The sequence below is a fragment of the Hyposmocoma kahamanoa genome, unplaced genomic scaffold (genome assembly GCF_003589595.1).
Source record: "Hyposmocoma kahamanoa isolate Upper Pololo Valley unplaced genomic scaffold, ASM358959v1 77, whole genome shotgun sequence".
NCBI classification, from domain to species: domain Eukaryota; kingdom Metazoa; phylum Arthropoda; class Insecta; order Lepidoptera; family Cosmopterigidae; genus Hyposmocoma; species Hyposmocoma kahamanoa.
In genome coordinates, this window is record NW_020653926.1 from 530,804 (window position 1) to 551,228 (window position 20,425).

Here is a 20,425-nt window from a genome sequence, read left to right on the forward strand (position 1 = left end):
TATGACATTGTTTAACTTCAATTTATTTTAATACTTGCGTGCCAATATCTGGTGCAACACGTGTTCTTGACACCTTGTATAATAATATCTTTTCTTACCGTGTTTGCTTGCGTATAAATATTTCATAGGTTTTTCATTATATTGTTTCCTTTATTGGTAAAGGAAAAGTTGGCGAGTAGTAGTAGTAATATAGAATCTATGTCCTGCAAAAACATGCGGTTAGGGCGATTTACAGGGAAGAGAAGTTTAAAGAAATTAAAATTCTTGCACTATTGTCACAGTGCATTTATGACAAGAATTAATGTTATAAAGAACAGTATTTTTCTCAATGAAAAATTGTGACGGAAACGGTTTCTGCATGACGACACTGTGGCGTCTAGAGCATCATGGAGACTCATGTCGAGAGAAGAAAATAAACTGGATATTCTTGACAGTCGTCTTCGCAGTCACAAATCAATTTAAGGGAGAATGTATATTCTTCTATAACAAGATTCGGGTTCATATTCGAAATTTGGCATCTACGAGGTTTGAAACTATAGTGAAACAAAAACTTTGAACTAATTGTTACTATAGCTCGTAACCCTTAAGCGGGAAGACAACGGGTCGCATGCAAGCATGCAAAATGGGTTCATCACTTTTTACATAGCACAATTAGTAGCAGTAGAACTCCTTTTAGATTTATCAACTTATGTCTCAGGGTGACAGGCGCTGTGGCAGTGCCCCGCAGATCTTTGTGATTTAAAAGTCTGAGTGGCACTACGTCTATTATGGACAGGTGTGTAGCTTACCATCAGGCGCTAGACTTGTTCGTCGAATCACTTAATATTATAAAAAAAGCTTCTGCGTACTTAGATGCCACAAATCCGTGGCAGTGACTGCAGGTATTCTCAATCTAAGGTGTGTGAAATAAATATTATAAATGATTAATGTGTTCAAATATATATTTACAAATAGCAACGCCTGGAGTTTCTTGATAATTTTTCTCAGGGGAGTCTGTCTCACGAAAGAGCAGTAGAGTTTAATCAGTACGAAGATTTCAAGTGTTTTAGTTGCTGTACAACTCAAGACATATTAAGCCCCTGAATTGCTTGGAGCTAGGCCTCATTCCAGCACAAATTGACGCCTGTTTTAAGTTCGATGCTGTAAAGTATATAGTTAGTATAAGAACATGTTTATTGTATGTGAGTGCAAATTAGAATAACAAGGTGCTATAAGTAACTACGTGATAAACACGTCACGATCTTTTATCACCTGCTAGCGCCAAGAATGTTGATCGTCCTATAATTTTACTTTTAGGGTTCCATATTACTTGTAAGAAAATCCTGCCCTTTATCACGTGAAATATATATGTGAAATTGTTAACTCTCTTGTTTGAGCATAAAAAACATCGACAAGTTTCGTTTGTGGAATATTTAAAACTCCCCTGAAAAATCTTCCTTTTGCAGATGCGGTGACAAAATATAGTTACCAAAAATGAATTTATTAAAGTAAAGTTTCTTGCAGAGACACTTTGATCCGATCCAGTTCCTGACGTCCTCCTTTTCATTAAACTGAGAAGTAAGAAGTGTCCCAACTTAGAGCGGTTATATACTTTTAGCAGATGAAGTCGCTAATCGTCTATCTTTACACACACGCGCGATTTTTAAATGCGATGCAACGCGATGCGAGCGCGCGAATGCATCGATACAAACGCGCGATTCCATCGCTGCACTACAATCGTATATAAATCGCAAGTGTAGCGATGCAATCACGCGTTTGCATCGCTACTGAAAATCTCCGTGTGTAATCGCTCTTAAAGTTATAAGTTTCAAACGTACTTTTAACTCAAACTGTATTTGTCTTTTGTTTCTTCGATTAAAATAACATTCCAATTTGTATGCTTAAAGCAAATTCTTCCGTGTCCTGTGCCAACATCATTTTTGGGTCATCATCGTTAAATATATTAAATCTGAAGACATCCTTTGCTTTAATAGCTAACTCACGCGATCGTCCGCATTTCTCCAGTTATTTTGGAGTCGTCTACCTACAATACCTATGTATTCCATATCGCTTTTGGTCACTTGATAGTGTTTCTTCCTTGTCATTTACCACCATGTCTTCTCAATCACTATTGTCTTAATAAGCAGAGAATTTGGTATCAAGACTGTGTCTGTCAGAATCTACGTCGATTTGTATATCAACACTTCTACTGTGATCAGAAGCTCGTTTCATAGGTCTCGAAATTTGTGGCAAATTTTATTCTTTTTAGTTAAGCTCGTATTTCCCTTTCATATTCCACAAGTTTAGAACTTCCCACGGTTGTAATACCACTATTGTTTATATAAGTATAAGGCTCTGGGCACTTTGCAGCACGCTCTTCTTGACTACCAATAAATGTCTTAAGTCAGTCTTCCAGTACTTTCTTTGGAGAGTCCGTCTAACAATGGACGATTACGTGTCGATTGTACGGAATACTAAAAACCGTAGCCCAACTCAGTGTTGACATTGGTTTTTCTATTACTTTTTTTATTAAGCTACCTATTTCGTACCGTGTAATTATAGACCAAGTGCTTATTTGTTGATTTATTTTGCACAGTTCTCTTCTTACAATTACTTAGTACTTAGGTACAGTCAGCAATAGCAGAGCAATCAAAGTGTCTAAAAATATCCGTCGTCTTTTTGGCAAATTTTATTGACACTTTGATTATGCAAATTTTTATTTTGCATCTTTTTGCCAAGGAGACATTTTTTATTGATATTTAAATTAGTATGGAAGTGCTTTTCGAAATGGTTGTGGACATTCCGATGACGATGTTAACATTTGTTTTAACATTTGACAAGCATCCTCAGGATGCAGGGTTTCTAATAATTCGTGCCTTATATGTTGTATTGTTCTTGAATTATATTTTTTATTCATGTACATGTCGCACTTTTAATGCAATAGTCATTGACTTAAATTCAACGTTTTAGCTTTTTCATATTCCTTTACATGTCACTACGTTTAAATAGGTTGACTTGGGACAACTTTTTCGTGGTTTTTGTATTAGACCCGTCGTCCATTTATTTGTAACTCAATGGTTAACTGTTTTCAAAAGACAATTTTGTGCTCTATTTTTTAGCTTAGCCGTGGCCTAGTTAGTGGACGCGAGTTTTCATGAAACGCAAAATATTCTGCCTTTTATAACTTCCTACCGGTCGCTATCGAAACGGCGGGGCCCTGGGGTTCGGAAGCTCAGGACTTATTTAAAGAATTGGCGACTCAGAAACAGGGGATGCGATCACCGCTCTAGGTCGTGGTTGGTGTCCATTGCCGTATAGAGAGGCAATGCTGCCAGTGTAATGGGACCTTTTGTGCCGACCCCGATACGATTTTAAGTTAGGAATATGTGACGATATCTCTTGTAAGTCCCAATTTTTGGGACCTACAAGAGATTTTACCTATTTCTGCCGCCAATCAGTAATGTCAGCATTACTGAGTCAAAGCGTCGCGACGCGTCATGTTGAATGCTTGTCAAATAGCATATTAATATTTTTAATATCAATAAAAAATGCCTCCATGAGAAAAAGATGCAAAACAAAAATTGCATAATCAAAGTGTCCAGAGGCGTCAGGCGCCGACCACATGTGATCACGACCTAAGCCTTGAGCTCGAGCCTAAGGGTGCTGGTGAAATTACAGGCACATGGGACTTGTCAACTTATGTCTCAGGATGACGGATGCAGTGGTAGTGCTCCTTAGATCTTTGCAATTTAAAGCTCTGAGTGGCAACTACAACTGTTATGGATAGGCGTGTACGACTTGTTCCTTCCGTCACTTGAAGTTATAAAAGGAAAAAAAATCTGTAGGTTATAAATTTTACTGAAATTCCAGAGTTGGACCGTTCAGTTAAATTCGACGCTGACTGTACATTAGTCCCGTTTAACCGTTTTTAAATTAATTGAATTAATCACAAGCAATTATTTCGATTGTATCTTATTAAGTGAGAGTTTTTTAATTCAATATAAAATGTAATAAACAATCAAATTGTTTACAAGGCTTGGTTTAGCAGGTTATTTTATAAATATTATAGATATAGAAACCACTAACAGTTAATGAGTGAATTAATGTGAAAATATGATTTATATATCACTTTCACTAACAACATGTAGCAATTTCTAGCACAGTATTTAAATCGAGTCACCAGAGGAGAAGCGGGAATAACTATTTTCTTATATCAAATGGTTTAGGCATTTACCATTAAAAAACAATCTTATAAAAAATATACGAGATACCGAAAGATATTGTCTAAATAATGTGCTAATTTGTTACACGATAGAATGCACGTTGTCCGATCACATAAAATCCTGAAGACGAATTATTTAAGAACAAAATATGTCTAGTTGTCATAACTTTTACATGGAATTATTACTCTTTGGGCACTATTCAATTGAAACCCTACACGCCGCGCTGCCTTCTGCCCTGTCAGTCGCCATAGGGCGCTTGTCGACGTCGGATCTTTCACTAATTTTCTCCGCCTGTTCTTATTCATTCATACTATTTTTTTATGATACTAAGAGACTGGACGAACAAGTCGTGCGCCTCGTGATAAGCGGCACGCCTATCCATAACAGTTGCAGCGCCAGCCAGAGTTTTATATCGCAAAGATCTGAGGGGCACTGCCACTGTGTCACTGTCCTATGTGCCTGTAAATTCACCAATAGTTATAGGTAACCTTAGAATAATAACGCATAGAATGATAGTTTCATATCAAACGAACTGTCACAAGTGAGGCAAAAATCAAATTCATATAGGCTAGTTTTAGTAGTAGGTTAATTTTCGGTTTTAGTGAACATTTATATAAAAATACAAGTTGAAACGCGTTACTTCCTTGTGGAATGTGATGTTAGTATCTATTTTATGTTTGTCTGACGTATTTTTACACTCATTTACCGCACGTTTTGTCATTTTTAGCTAAAATTCTTGAGCTGTTCGCGGTGCAAGTTGACCTTAAGCACTGAAGGTCCGCCCGCTCGTGTTGGCCCATTGGGAGCGCTTCTATTTGCCTCACTTAGCGTGTGCGGACTAGGTTTCTATGCGTTATTATACTAAGTAGGTAACCTAACTTAACCTTTATGGGTATGGGTACTTTGAGCGTTAGGTGAGGAGGTTCGGTTCCCGACACAATTTGGGATTTTTTTTAAATTGGTCCTGGAGTGAATTCCGTCGCTCTAAAGGAAATGTCTTATTTGAAACTTTATATAACTAGTGCGGTTGTCTATAAACAAATAATCTAGTTTGAATTAAAAATATTCTACAAACCTAATCAAGAACGTAACTTAACCTAGCTTAATTCTAAAAGAAACTAAACTGCATAATTTAAAAAAAAGAACTCTAATATAGCCCAATATAATTGTTGAAACCACCATGTTTGAAACACTACATTATTATTTAAAAAGTAATCGAACCTAAAACCTAATTCTAAGCCAAACAAAACGCCACAATTTAAAAAGAAGAACTACAACTGAGCCACCATAATCATAATTGTTGAAATCACCATGTTCGAAACATAAAATTATTATTCAAAAATGGCGTTACGTCTGCCTGTGTAATAATTCTGTCGTACCTAATCGAAATTCTGCGCGGCATCAAAAGCGGTTCACAATATTATTGATACATTACGAGGTTGAAAAGAGCCCTACCGCAATTTACAACTGAATTACAAATCTCTACCAGACCCACTAAGTACACAATCACGTTAAATCAATTGCCGCATATCTTTCTCTTTCACTCCCACTCGTTACCCACATGTCAGAGTAAAGCGGAGGTAGTTTGAGAACAACGCAGAGTAGTGGAAAGGTAGCCGACGCCCACAATAGGGATGTGGAGGGAAAAAAAGCTTGTTTGTTCGGGGGCGTGTCAGATTTAGAACGAGTACGACGCAGTCGCTCGGCCACCGCCGTCGAGTTCGGAGCGTGCTGTCAATTTGACATTTCAATTTGACAGCTGGCTGTCCATCACGCGTCCCGTGCCTCATTTAAGAATAAAAAACGATTAAATTTTCCAAAAAGAGAAACGAATTCGTGTTCCGTTTTTGAATATTCGAAAAGGACTAGTGTTGTTCGAAGTAAGACGTTATTTTTCGAATCGATTAATGCAATATTCAAATAAGTGACAGCTGTGTCATCTATAATAATCGGTACGGTCGTATTATTGATGTTTAAATGAATTTAAATCGTGTACTGACTGTATAATTTCGTCGGACGATTCCCATTGTGTTGTGTTCACGGTTGATTTAGACTGTTGGTATTACTGTGACGACGAAAATGGCGTTTGAAGATAGGTGCAGTCCTAATCAGGCGAATAGTCCTGGACCAGTCACGGGAAGAGTACCAGCGCCACACGCAGAAAACCCCGTTAATTACTGCCCGCAAAGCCAGTATACTTGCACAACAATAGAACCGAGGTATGAAAGGGCATCGCCGAATATGACTATAGTTAAAGTCCAGCCAAATTCTCCCCCACCAAGTCCACAACCAAGTCAGAACGAAGAGAATTTTAATTACTACAGACCAGAAACGCCCGACGTGAAACCTGTGATGAATCAAGAAGCATTCGATTCGGATCGATGCCGACAGCAGCCGACGGTACCCATCGCCTTTTCAATCAGCAATATTTTACACCCCGAATTCGGCCTTAACGCAATACGAAAAACAAACAAAATCGAAGGCCCAAAACCCGTCGGACCGAATCATAGTATTCTATACAAACCCTATGACTTATCGAAACAAAAGGACTATCAGAAATATAGTTTCGATTATTTAAAATTGAAAGAATCGAATGATCACTTGCCACCACTAGGCGGGTTGAGACAGACCGTGTCTTCGATTGGTGAAATTCAAAAAGAGAAGGAACTGCCAAAGATTATTCCCGCAGAAAGGCACATTGAGGCTCAGAAAAGGCCTGATTCTGCTAGTTCCATAGTCTCCTCGACCTCAAGTGGGGCGCCTTCAACATGCGGAAGCACTGATGCCAATAGCCAGAATTCTGGAAATGCTAATTTGTGGCCAGCTTGGGTGTACTGTACGAGGTATAGCGACCGACCTAGTTCAGGTGAGAATTCATTTGAATATTTTATATCTTTAATCAATGTTGGTGGGTTTCATCTCTTTATTTGATACTTGTTTGGCATTGATAGATGTGATTTAATTTTATGGCACTTCTTCTTCATTAGCGACGCCGTTTTCGATGTATTAAGTAGGGTCATTAATTTGTATTCAAATTAGAAACAAAAAGGGGGTCCATAAATTCTAATAGGAATTAATAAAGAATATCTTAAGTTGGAGTTTAAAATTAATTGAAAATTAGTGTTTATGGTAGTGAAAATACAGTTCAGTTTTAGAAATCTTTACAATTAAAAGATTTCCTGGCTTTAACTGCGAATTAATTGGATTTCTAAGTCAATTTAGGTTTTTGTTGGTTAGTTTTTTTGCTTAATACCAATATAAAAAAAATCATTTCGACGATATCTTTTATTGTAGCGCAATTACTTTCCGTGATAGTTGGCCTCTACATTGAAAAATATTGTAAAATGACAGCTAATGAGCCTCTTCTACCTTCACTGTTTTTTACCGTGAGTTTAGTGAAATTTACTGCAAATATTTCTTTTGATTACGTATGTCGTTAGTTCATAGTGGCTGCTAAATAACTTTCAACGCTTTAGAAACGTCTTTGTGACTAACGATTTTTTTTAAAATAAAAATTCTTTGATCTTTTAAAAAAACAAATATAGGAAGAGTTCATAAATACATAAGTCTATTTTTATTACTCCGTTTGACAAAAAAATATTACGACAACAGGTTATAAAAAAAATGACAATTCTCTTTGTTGTACAATCTGTTTTCTTTTTTATTAATGCTCTTTGGGAAGTCGTTTTTTGTTTTTTATTGTACGAGCGAATTTATTACAAGTTTATTGGGTGTCATTATAATATATGTACGACGTTATTTTGTATTATAATTATATGTCTACTTTTATGACATTAAACATGTCTAATGGTTGAGTTTACGTAATTCCAAAGCATTGGAGTTGTTCTAATTTTTTTAATATTTTTATTATTGACTTACAATTGACGTCGGGTCCGTGCTAAAAAGTGCCGAACTTATAGGGCGTTAAAATCGTATACAGAGCGTCATTCACGCTTTAGTCTTCGTTTGTTCGACTGACAGCGAAGCAAGCAAAATTAGACAGTACTGCGATGACATTACAATTTAAATTCTACGTTTTAGCTTTTTCATATTCCTTTACATGTCACTACGTTTAAATAGGTTGACTTGGGACATTTTTGTCTTTGTATTATAATTAATAAGTAAATAAGTTTTTCGTTTTTGTATTAGACCCGTCGTCCATTTATTTGTAAGTCAATGATTTTTATTATTACTATATATATATAGCCGTGGTGGCCTAATGTTTATGCTTACCGCCACTCATGAAAAGGCCGTGGGTTTCACTTCTGAGTTTCTCGACATTTATATGCGAAGTTTACCACGAGCTTTTCGATAAAGGAAAACATCGCTTCTTTATCTGGCTTTAAAGGTTTTTTTTTTAAAGAGTTTACGGTACTAGGACAAATAAACGGCATTACTGACGTTAGTTATTAATTTATTTTAGTATTATCATGACTCAGACATCATTCTTATTATTATTAATTTTGTTGCTTTATTTTGTTTATGAGCTCGCTGCATACTCTAATAATTTTATTCTAAATAGTGTATTGTTATTTTAAATGTTTAGGTTACGGATCAAATACTCGTTATTCTATTTAAATTTAGATTACTATTTTATGTATATTTATTTGTAATAGCCGAATAAATGTTTCTTTCTTTCTTATTGATGAAACCTCTTCGTCGAAGAGGGTTCATAATCCTCTGGAAAAATCCCCAAGCCGCATTGGGACAGCGTGGCGAACTGAGGTCTAAAACCATCGCCTGATAGAACACCCGTGCCCAGTCTGGGACGTATAAATGGGTTATTATTGTTTTTGAGATCCTGTACTCTCTCTCCTTTTCCTTTGAACCCGGTTTTTGGGTAATTTCTGGCCAGTTCAAAAATAAGTCCAAATCTTGACGCCGACATGGCCGGCCGCGTCTCCGTTTTGAATTGTGAGGCTTTCTAACTCGGCCCATAACTCATACGGCATGCACACGTGACCAGCCTAGTCCCTTTTCAACTGGTCCGCCTTCCGAGCGATATCAACAATTTGAGTTTTGCACTCAGTACTCTGTGCTCCATAGCTCGCTGACAAGCCTGAAGTTTGAACCTCTGGGCTTGTGGCAAAGACCAATAAAAGACCATATATTTTGGTCTTAAACTAGTGACGGAATGTGACGATGAGGTCGACACGTACTCCTAAATAATGATTATTCAATCTCGCCTTGAAAAGATCCAAGTTATAGCGTTCAGGGAGAAAGTCGCTCGCCATATGAATGTGTCCTAGGACTATCCAAAACATAGGACGGAACCCCAGCCGACGTCTACTCCCCGGGAGGCGGAATCAAATCATATAATATTATTGCACACTCTCCGTGATATATAGGTAACATGTAGAATACCGATGCCGGCAACTGTACGACGGTGTTCAAGGCTCTGCAGCTTCGCATCTACTAAATCCGAATTCAAGATGGCCAGTTGGTATTTAGCAGAGCGATCTCTATACTAGGAATACCAGACCACCTAAATTAATACATACTATGCACAACACACGGACAAGAACGAATTTAGAATATCCGTTTACAAAATACGTCCAACCGAGAATCGAACCAGTTAACAGGTCGACAGTGGTAACAGTTAAATCACCAAGGTTGTCTTTTTAGCCGTAATAAAATTGCTATGTAGGCATATTTCTCGACCTAAAAAGCGTTTATTCCCGCTATGTAATTTATTGGTACCTACATTAAGCGTTGTTATGTAAGCGGAACGATGTCCAGATCTGTTATTTTTACCATGTTTTTTTTTACTCTTTGTACTTTGATACCTTTGTGACTAAAGGGTTATTATTGCGTGATCTTTTACAAATTAAAAAACTAAATTATGCGTGGTCCATATTATATAAGACCATAATAACCCGCTGCTGTACATAGTCATCTCTTACTAGAAGGTTGTCATAATCAGGTAGATTTTTAACGGGAATTTTAATACAAAGGAATTTGTTTTTATTTATTTATGAAACTTTATTGACCATAACGCATAATGGTACAAAAGGCGGACTTAATGCTAAAAGCATTCTCTATCAGTCAACCCTTGGAAAGGAAAGTGACGTAAATATGATGACCATTTTTTTTTGTTTTTACCATTTTAATGATCAAATTTAATTTTAACATGACATCAAACCATTACACGTTCTGCTGTTGAAAATGGGTGTGTTTAAACACCCAAACAGTTTGCTATGTGGGTGCTGTATGAGGAAGACCCGGGTTCGATTCCCGGTAAGACAAAATTTGAATGAACTTTTCCACATCGATTCTGTCTGTGTGTTCTGGGTAGTGGCTCGGAATGAATTCTGTAGCTCTGGTACTCACTTTGAGACCAGGCAATTGGTGTGGTTATTTGTCAGATCATTATTATTGTTTTGTATATCTATTTTGGACTCTCGTCTCTCCCATGACCTTAAAGATTAATTTTGAGTTTTTAAATGGGAGAGACGATAATACCCGGCAATGACACAGTCGGCCGGGGTCAGGGACTTAGGTTCAAGAACCAGCAAATAATACGTGTCGTATCACAGGAACGCCTTTTGCATTTCGTCAGCTAAATTTGAAAACTTCGTAACTCCGTTTTTAGATGACATGCTTTTTTACTTTTCAAGCGCAAGTAAAGCTTAAATATATAATTTCTAGACCTTTCTTTAGTTATAAAATAAATGTTTAATCATAGGTTATCATATCGTCTGTTTAAAGGTGAAACCACATAAGTGACATTTTAAACAAAAAGTCTTTATATAGCTATGGTAAGAAAATTACTATCTTCCTGCACGTGAAACTCAATAAGATGGTGATTTTCTTACAATAGGTACATCATTTAGAGATTTTTTTGCGGAAAATGTCACTTATGTGATTTTTTGTGCCTAACCAAGAGTTCACATTAATTTAGCCGACGATGTGTTATTTCTTATGATACCAAGTCGTGCGCCTGGTGGAAAACAACACGCCTGTTCATAACATTGCAGTGCCACTCAGAGCTATAAATCGCAAAGATCTGAGGAGCTCTCCCTCTGCGCCCGTCACCTTGAACCATAAGATGACAAGTCCCATGTGCCCGCAAGATTGGTAATGTGACCAAGACTGCGTTCCGGTTTAGAAGGGTAACGTTAGGACTTGTAAACTTATATTTCAGGGTTACAGGCGCAGTGGCAGTATGGTGGTAGTTACTCTCAAATCTTTGCGCTATAAAACTCTGAGTGGGGCTACTAATGCCATGGATAAACGTGTAGAAAAAAATCTGAAAATAAGTTCGCTTAATGACAGTTTCATTTCAACGTATGATATTTCGAATTGAAATCTAGAACCCCTTACCCACGTCCCGATTTTTCTTAATAAGGAAGTTGGTTAACAAAGTTTAATCGATAACACATTTATAACATCAAATAACATAACCAGCGTAAAATATTCCATCTTAACCTGTAGTCTAAACGTTGTCAACAATTTTAACCGATTATTATAAGCTGTCTACGTACAATACTTGTATCAATTAAAAAAAAAGTTGTCCAACAAGACATAATTAACGAGGTCCTATTGTAACATTGGTAATAATAGATTGACTAACACGCCTTTGCATTTGAAAAAAGAAAAAATAGGCTGTGTAATAAAAACCTTGATGTCGAAAAATAAAAAAACTTGGCTGCATAAAATGTATCTTTGCCAGCCTCTGAAAAAAGCATGACAGTAGTATAAAAAAAAAACGTTCTGCTATTATATACCACGCAAGATAGATACTCTTGCGCTGTATTATTTTTTCTTTAGGTTGATTTTCAAATAGAAACATTGAACTTGCTAACCTTTTCTCATGTTCTATATTATGTGGTCATGCGTCGAAAGTGCTTCTATAACAAAGCAATAATATGAACCACATGGAACAATTATGTATTTTATTATGTGAAATGTTAGAATTGTTAGTAGAATCTTTAAACTTCTGAATGAGTGAATGATCTTCTGAAAACTTGCCATTTTGCAGATGTAGCGTTATTACAAGGTGCGAAGTTAAGGGTTCTTCTTGCGTGCATGTTACCGGCGGTCATCAGCTAAACCAATAGCGTTCAAAGCCTAGGTCATAATATTTATTATAAACAAACTGTTCAAGCATCTCACCAAATGACGCTACAAAAATAAGTTTTTTTTTACTGCGGCAACAATCAATTGCAATTTTTGAACTGTATCCGGTTTTGAATTAATTCGTTTACGTTTGCTATTATAACGCTCGCAAAACCGTGGCACTATTTTTGTATTTATTTCAAATTATAATATACTTATAAAACAATTTACGCGATTTTCTCCCCAAGGAACCTCCGCAAAAATAGAAACGGGAACAGAAACATTTGCAACTCCACTTGCAAATAAAACTGTTTTCGGTCTGGTAATGCTTTAAGCTCCCTGATAATACATATTTAATAGGTTATACAAGTAGGCTGTAACAGTAACACTTGGTGCCGTGAAGCAATAAAGAAAAATAAAAAAAACAGAAAATGGCGGCCGGAAAAAGCTGTCAAGTACACTTGCGATAAAAAGCGAGGAATGAAGTTGAAATTATCTGTCAGTCGGCACCAAGATGGCGTTTCGATGACAGCTGTCAGCTTGACACGGCGCGAAAACAAGTAGGCGGCGCCTTTTATTTCTTTGCTGATTTTCCATTAGAGCCACTACACGAGTGTTATTGGACCTCGTCAGATACGTCATGACTAGTTTTAACCTTAAAGGAGACCTGGATGCAGCAGCGATGTGGCGCTATGGGATATCATCACCACGTGTTAACGAGTATTTCTAAGTCAATAAATGTGTGTTTTAATTATTATTTTACAAACATCGAACACAAAGAAAAACCCCTTTGAATCGACATAAATGCTACTTAGTATTTATTTATTCTTCACTAAAATTCAAATTCTAATAAATCACGGAAACATCAGAAAACAAACACAACAGATCTGAAAACAATTGCAATAATTACAGCGTCATGTCACGTTGACAGTTGTTGACAGCTGTCGCCGCCATCTTGAAATGATATATACATGGGAACTGTCACATGACGCATACACGTAGAGTGGTGCATTTCCGTTATATATGTAAAGTAACTACGTAGCTGCTTTGTAATACAACAGTCCCTATCTTGACGTAACCATAGATTATAATAAGGCATTTCAATGCGAGCCTACATTTTAGGAAGTGAGGTGTGGAGAACGCCTCTCGTGTCTATGATATCTATAATATGATTGAAATAAGAACAGGCGGTGATAATTTGACACAAATCCGATGTCGACAAGCGCCCGATGGCGGCGGCCATAGAACTACAAGGCTTATTAGCAGGTTCTCTGTAGTACTTAAAGAGAAAATGTATTTTTTATTATTATATCAAGTGACAAGACGAACAAGTCGTGCGCCTGATGGTAAACTACACGCCGGCCGTGACCGTGACCATTGTTTTTTTTTAAATAAAACAAAAATAAATATCATCATCAACCCATTTATATGTCCCACTGCTGGGCACGGGTCTCCTTTCAGACGAGGGTTTAGCTAATAGTCCGCCACGCTAGCCAAATGCGTGTTGGAGACTTCACCGGTTTTCCGAGGGTTGTGAACCTTCTTCGACATGCAAGTTTCATCACGATGCTTTCCTTCACCGAAAAGCTCATGATAAACTTCGAATTAAATTTCGTACATAAGTTACGACCTTCTGCTTGAGAGGCAGTAAGTCAAATTAGGCTACCACGGCTTCCAAAAAACGGCTTTTAAAAACAAATATGCGCGATTGCAAAAGAAAAAAATATTTTATTTCCAAAAATTAAATTTTGATATGAAAATAACAAAATGCATGTTTTTTTCCGTTTTCTAAAAATCTATGTAATCTATTTTTTAATGGCAATTTTATCAACTTTAGATTGAAGGACAATTTAGCCAGTATCCAGTTTAATGACTTAGACAAAATTTTGGGAGTATGGCTATGTGGTATCCGCAACGAAAGATGTGGTGTCATCGCGCAATTTCTCAGTTATTTCACAATAAAAATCAGTAAATCGTGCATTGAACAACAAATATCACGTTGTTTATTATTTTGTGACGTTTGACGACATTTTTGGACGTAACAAGTTTTAAATTAACAATTTTTTCAATGAAACGTCGAATTTTATTGATGAAGCATCCTTGGGTCTATGACGCAACGAATCCATAGACAAATTCGTAACATCTGTTGACTCGATATGTTCTGTCAGAACAGATCGAAGGAATTTTTCTTTGAGTGCGATCTTTCCATTAATTCTTATATTTCAATTTCTGACATGTTGTCAGTACAAAATATATTTACCACACCGCGTAGAAAAACAGCAAAAGATCTTTCTTTTTAAACGACATCAAAAAGAGAGGAGGTTTTCAAATCGACTGCATTTTCTTGAGTGTGTGTGTCCCATTTAAATTTGAAGAAAATGTTAACTAAGGGATGGATCCGATTATTGGAGTTTACCCACTTGGCAAGTAGATGTAATTCCAGGTCGGTTTTTTAAATAAAAAAAGTTACAATGTTTCTATTGTTTCTAGCAATATTGTATGTATATACTCTAGCAACTCTATGAAAAACAAAGGAAAGTTGATGGTTATATATTCTCTTGTGGTGATAATTTCAGAACGCATAAAACGTCTTTTTATATAACCAGTTTTATAACAAGCCCAATTATTTTATAACGAGAACAAGTCCTTCAAAGTGCCGATTACGAATTACGACCGCCTCGAACCAGCCTACTGAAAAACACCTAATTAAAAAAAGAAATAAACCGCCATTTTAATTTAAAAAACAAAAACGCGTCGAAATGACAACATAATTACGTATAATTTTTTCCATAAAGTTTCGTTGAACATTTATCTTTATACGTAAAGGTTTAAAGCACAAAATGTGACCAATGTATTTATCAGAACGTTGACATACAATTTCGCTGTGCGTGTGTGTTAAAGTAGTGACAAAATTATTTTTGCAGTTCTTAAAATGCTAAATTATCATAAATTACGCTTTACTTGGAAACTTTTATGGTACAATATAGTTTTACGGGAATTTTTTAAAGGTGTAAATTGAACTTTGCTTAAGTATAATTGCTAAGGCGACAAAGTATATTAAAATATACAGTAACATGAATTAATATAGCGTAGTTAAATGTAGAAAGTAATATAGATAGCGAATTAGATGGAAATTTGTGAAAGGTCGACCTCTGTACATATAATGGACCACAACGTAGCATATCGTTAAAAAAAGCCGTGTAAAAAATTGAAAACATGTTCGGAATGTAGCGACAAGTCTTTAGTTTCTACTTACCCCAATGCGAAATCGACGTGATGTGGCTCTTCTTCTTTGTCCTGGCCTTATGTCCCATGTCTTTTAGGGTTAGCCCGTCTGCACCTGGTCGTCTTTTGGCGGTTTCAATATCTAGCGCCAAGATTTTTTTGGTCATATGGATATCATCCCTACGTATTACGTGGCTGTACAAACGTAATCGGTTATCCCTAAGTTTTCCCAGTATTGGTGTCACTTTAAACGTCATAGTAAACTACAGTCTTCTATGTACACACATACACCAAACCGCTCGAGCAACTGCTTCGGGCGGTTTGCAGCGCGGTGAAATTTTATCGTGCAGCCAAGCAGTCGCCAAGCATACACTGACTGCTCGAGCTGTCGACTGCTCTCGCGCAGGTACCTTCGCCCGCGCTCTTCATTCCACGTCACAAATTCAAATTCTACACCGCCGTCGTCGTCTGAGCAAAAGTAGCAGTAGGTAGTACTGCTTCTTTCTCAAAATCCATGTTGCTACTGATTTGAATGAAATTGAAATTGTGACTTGTTGAGCAGTTGATACCAACTGCTGCAGTTGGTATCAGTGGCAGCCTCAAGCTGTTGACTAAGACTGCAAGAGCGGTAAGTGTATGTTGATCATTAGCTAACTGCTCAATCAGGCCGTGTATGGCCACCCTTAGGTCGCTGGTGAAACTGTCGAAATAGTTTATTATGCACATAATAAAAGTTAATATATGTATAAATAAAACTAATTGTATTTGCTCCTGCCTCGTGTCTCTGTGTGTAAACAGTAGGGTTAGCACGATAAGACGCGACTTGCGCGAGAGCGACATAAAATGCGAAATTCCTATGCGAGAATAGCAGTATCTCGCTCGCGCGCTAGACGCGCCTTGTCGTGCCAGCACTATAGATGTTTTTATTTTTGTCGCGTCAACCCATTTATAACACCGAAATATAAAGTATCTAATTATTATTTATTCTGGGTTCTCTCTTCACGTGGTAGCATTCTGCTACAACAGAAACTACCATGCACATGAGACTTGACTCTTAGAATAACGGACACTGCACTTGTTCATTCTGACACTTGATATCCTAAATGCTATAAATTTGTCGTCAACTCTGTGGGGAAGACAGAGAAGGTCTTTTGCCTTGGGTAAAACGATAATTGTTAAAAAAATGAATTGGTTAAAACTTACTTAAAAGGTCTGTAATAAAATAAAACTATCACCGACCACCTGTCAAATTTATTTGACATTTTCTTATAGTATTACCCACAGACTAATTTGCAATGCAACCAGGCGTGGCTGTCCTTATTGCAAAATATTATAAAAAAGAATTTAAAAAGTAAATTAACCCTTATTACCTAGTTAGTGCGGCTCGACACATTAATTCGCATTATTAAAGAGGTTGAAGTGTGTCTACTGTATATAATTATACCGTACTTCTTTGAAGTAATGAAACAATTTATTTGCAATTATTTTCGCGCGTTTTTCCCGCTCGCCGCCATTTTGCGTCGGCACGCCCAGCGTGAAAAGATGGCGTACGACAATGTTACCAATATAATGCGGCAGTGATTATTTTCTCTGCAACGACAAAAATAAAATACCGGTAACGAGCATTCTATTCAACATAAATTTAAAGGCATAATGGTAAAAATCAATATGTATAAATATAGATATTTACTTTAGTGGAAGACTGGTATACAGCTAGTTAAAATCTGTTAACACCATAGATTTAGTATATCCATAGATTGGCCCTGACGTATTGGAGACGAGACCAAAACAAAAATACATCTGTGTGCGTATAATGTGCATGTGTGCAAGATAAATAGTGTTGCGCCATCCACTGATTTAACTTAAATATCGATAACATATTACACCGGCATTTCATTCGTTGTATTCACCAAAATGTCTTAACGCAAAATACCGAGACGTTAATTAACTAGTTAATTAATGATTCAATAGAAAATTAAGAAAGCTACTATCACCTACTGGTAGTGCCATAGGATGGTAGGTAAACAATGGGGACTTTCACCCAAGATAACACTATGGCTCTACAAAATGGTGATAAGACCCATGATCAGTTACGGCGCGATAGTATGGAGGCCACGAACCAAGCTGACGACCGCAACCTACAAACAAATATAACTATTATAATTATTGTATGATATGATAACATAGAAGTGCATCACAGCAGTGAATTTGCAGATAAGTAATAGAACCAAAAAACCGGCCAAGTGCGAGTTGAACTCGCGCGGAGAGGTTTCGGTACAAACTTAACATTGTAGTTGAAGAATATGTTCTCCAATAGATTCCAACAGCAAATATAGGTTTATTCGCACAATAGTGGGAAATTTAAAGATAATTTCTGTATTTTTTCAAAACTTTAGGCTCTGTAGTTTCGAAGATAAAGGGTAGAATGATCAATTTTTGTCTATTTTCTTAAACAACTTAAAAATATTTATATTTCAAAATTACAAAAAATATATATTCTTAAGAACTTTCCCTCCCAATAGTGACTTAAAAATTTAGAATTAATTTATTTACGTTGCACGTTTTGGTCACACAAATGCATATGTGTACCAAATTTGAAAAAATCAGCATCATATTTCGGAACAGAACAGAACTCTAATAACAATAAATCGCTGATTTGTTGTTGATGAGAGTAGTGCTGCACAAAAATCAATTAATTGTAAGACATACCGCATGAATAATGTGGGTTTAGAACCAGAACGTAGCTTTACTCTTTGCTTGCCTCTAAAGGCATTTTATTTAAAAGCATTTTTCCTCAAAGTGTTTATTTGCCGCATATTTTTGAAAACTTTTTGGAAACCCCGTCTTCTCTCTTTGGCATTATAAGCCATTTCTGTCGTACTTCAATGATTTGAGGAAATCTGAATCAACAACAATAATTAACATAAAAAATGGGTGCCTCAACTATGCTATTAAAAGAAATTTTCGTTTTAATGTAAACAAAATATAATGTACTAATGCAATATTAATTAAATATAAAGTACTAAATTCAGAAATTTCTGATTCAATAAATAAAAAAAAATTAAGTATGAAGATGATTTCGGCAGTATGCAAGTCACGCCTTTGCCATTCTTTTTTTCAGTTAATGACATCTCGATAACATATTATCGATTGCGTCAATCTCTATGAAAGTGGGGTTATGAATTTCAGAAATTCACGTATTTGATATATTTTTTAATTGAATTCGTATACATTTGGGTTATTAATGCACTTGAATGGTATAATTTTACGGATATATTTAAGTAAAAAACTTTTGTGGTAGTGCTTTTAGACAGCTAAAAATTTAAATAGTACTTACATGTGAAATGTACAATTCTGCGAGTTTTCCTTTTTAGATAAGTTACATCCGGACACTGAAAACTTTACAATGACTAATAAACGTCCGTTTAACACTATTTCACATTTTAAAATCAATTATTTTTCAAAAATAAACGAAATTTGTTTCTTTGTCAGCTGACCCTAGGTTCATATAGCCTCATAGCTTATAATGAAGTGGTCTCGTCTACCCATCTCGTTCTAACATACGTGTATACTAACTCTCTTTCACTTGCATTGCCAATCTATGGGTAACCTATATACTAAATCTATGGTTAACACACTATTCAACATCATTTAGGCCATAGTTAATACGTTGTTTCAAAGGTTGTGAACCTTCTTCGATATGTAGTTTTGGTGTTGGAAGGAAAAGGGAAAGACCGCGCATGCTGCTCATCAGTTGTGCGCGCAATCGAGCGTTCCAAGGTTGCCTTTTATACAGACGCTCTTCCGTTGTAACAAAAACGAATACGAGCAATCGCGCGCGAAAAACGTTAGCTTAAAAAACTTTACACAGGCAATCGCGCGCATTTGCGCGGGTTATAGGGTTGGCCATATCTGTCGAAGAACCGGTAACCGATGTGGAAAACAGATTCTTAAGTGGAGATCTGAGCTTGGCAAACGTTGTATAGGATGATCTCTGTTTAGATGAAGTGACGATCTGCGAAATTGATGATTATTTTTTATGCCGTCAACATACGAGTCAAATAACAATTTAGACTAGTGTAGAACTTCCAGATGTCGCACAGTAGATTGGATATATATGTATATACATTTTTTATTCAAATTTAAGTGTGCATTTGACCTCTATCTCACCTAATTGAAAGAGACAATGAGGTCGACGATGCAGCATGCACACCTAAATAATGCCTATTCACTCTCGCCTTGAAAAGGTCCAAGTTATAACGCTTCATGCGAATCTTTGGAATATCCATAACATAGGGGTGGAACTCAAGCCTACGACTAGTCCCCCGGTGATGGAAAGTGTTCAAGGCTCTGCAGTTTCGCCTCTACTAATTCTGAGTCACCTATAAGCCTCTTAGCACGCATGCATATATATTATTGCATAACTTTATAACATGTTCATAAAGCTAACACAATATGCTACGGGTTATGTTGTTACCTTTACAGATCGTAAAGTACATATTTTTTCTGTATATACAATCGATTCTCGTCGTAATTATGTTTTTGTTAACACTCAATTTCTCATGTTCGAAGAACTCTATTGCATAACAAAAACTGACTTCTATTGTGGATATTGATTAATGGGTCTATTTATTAGTGCTAATGATTGACGTAATAGGTTATGTTGATCGGTGAGCCTTACATGTTGAAGGCCCGAGTTCGAATCTCAGTAAGGCTACTTATAGATTGACAGTTTGCAGTAAGGTCTTGACTACATGAACTTGATGTGGCTGAACGGTTACCATGCCGGACTACCACGTAGAGGTCCCAGGTTCGATTCCTGGGCCGGGAGAAATATTTGTATGGCCTACATTTATTTGTCTCGTGAGTTTGGGCGTAATTTGTGGTTGTCTATGTGTGTGTGTGTGTGTGTGTGTGTGTGTGTGTGTGTGTGTGTGTGT

General features: G+C 36.5%; 1 protein-coding gene across 2 annotated transcripts in view; it reads left to right on the top strand.

The window, feature by feature from the left end:
* The first annotated feature begins 5,907 nt into the window (after nt 1-5,907).
* LOC113232680 (segmentation polarity homeobox protein engrailed-like) overlaps nt 5,908-20,425 on the top strand; it is a 39,120-nt gene continuing 24,602 nt past the window's right edge. For both annotated transcript variants that reach the window (XM_026467452.1, XM_026467453.1), the window contains exon 1: nt 5,908-7,068. In XM_026467452.1, the coding sequence (XP_026323237.1) occupies nt 6,282-7,068 (787 nt within the window). In that variant the 5' untranslated portion in view covers nt 5,908-6,281. The remainder of the gene's footprint in view (nt 7,069-20,425) is intronic.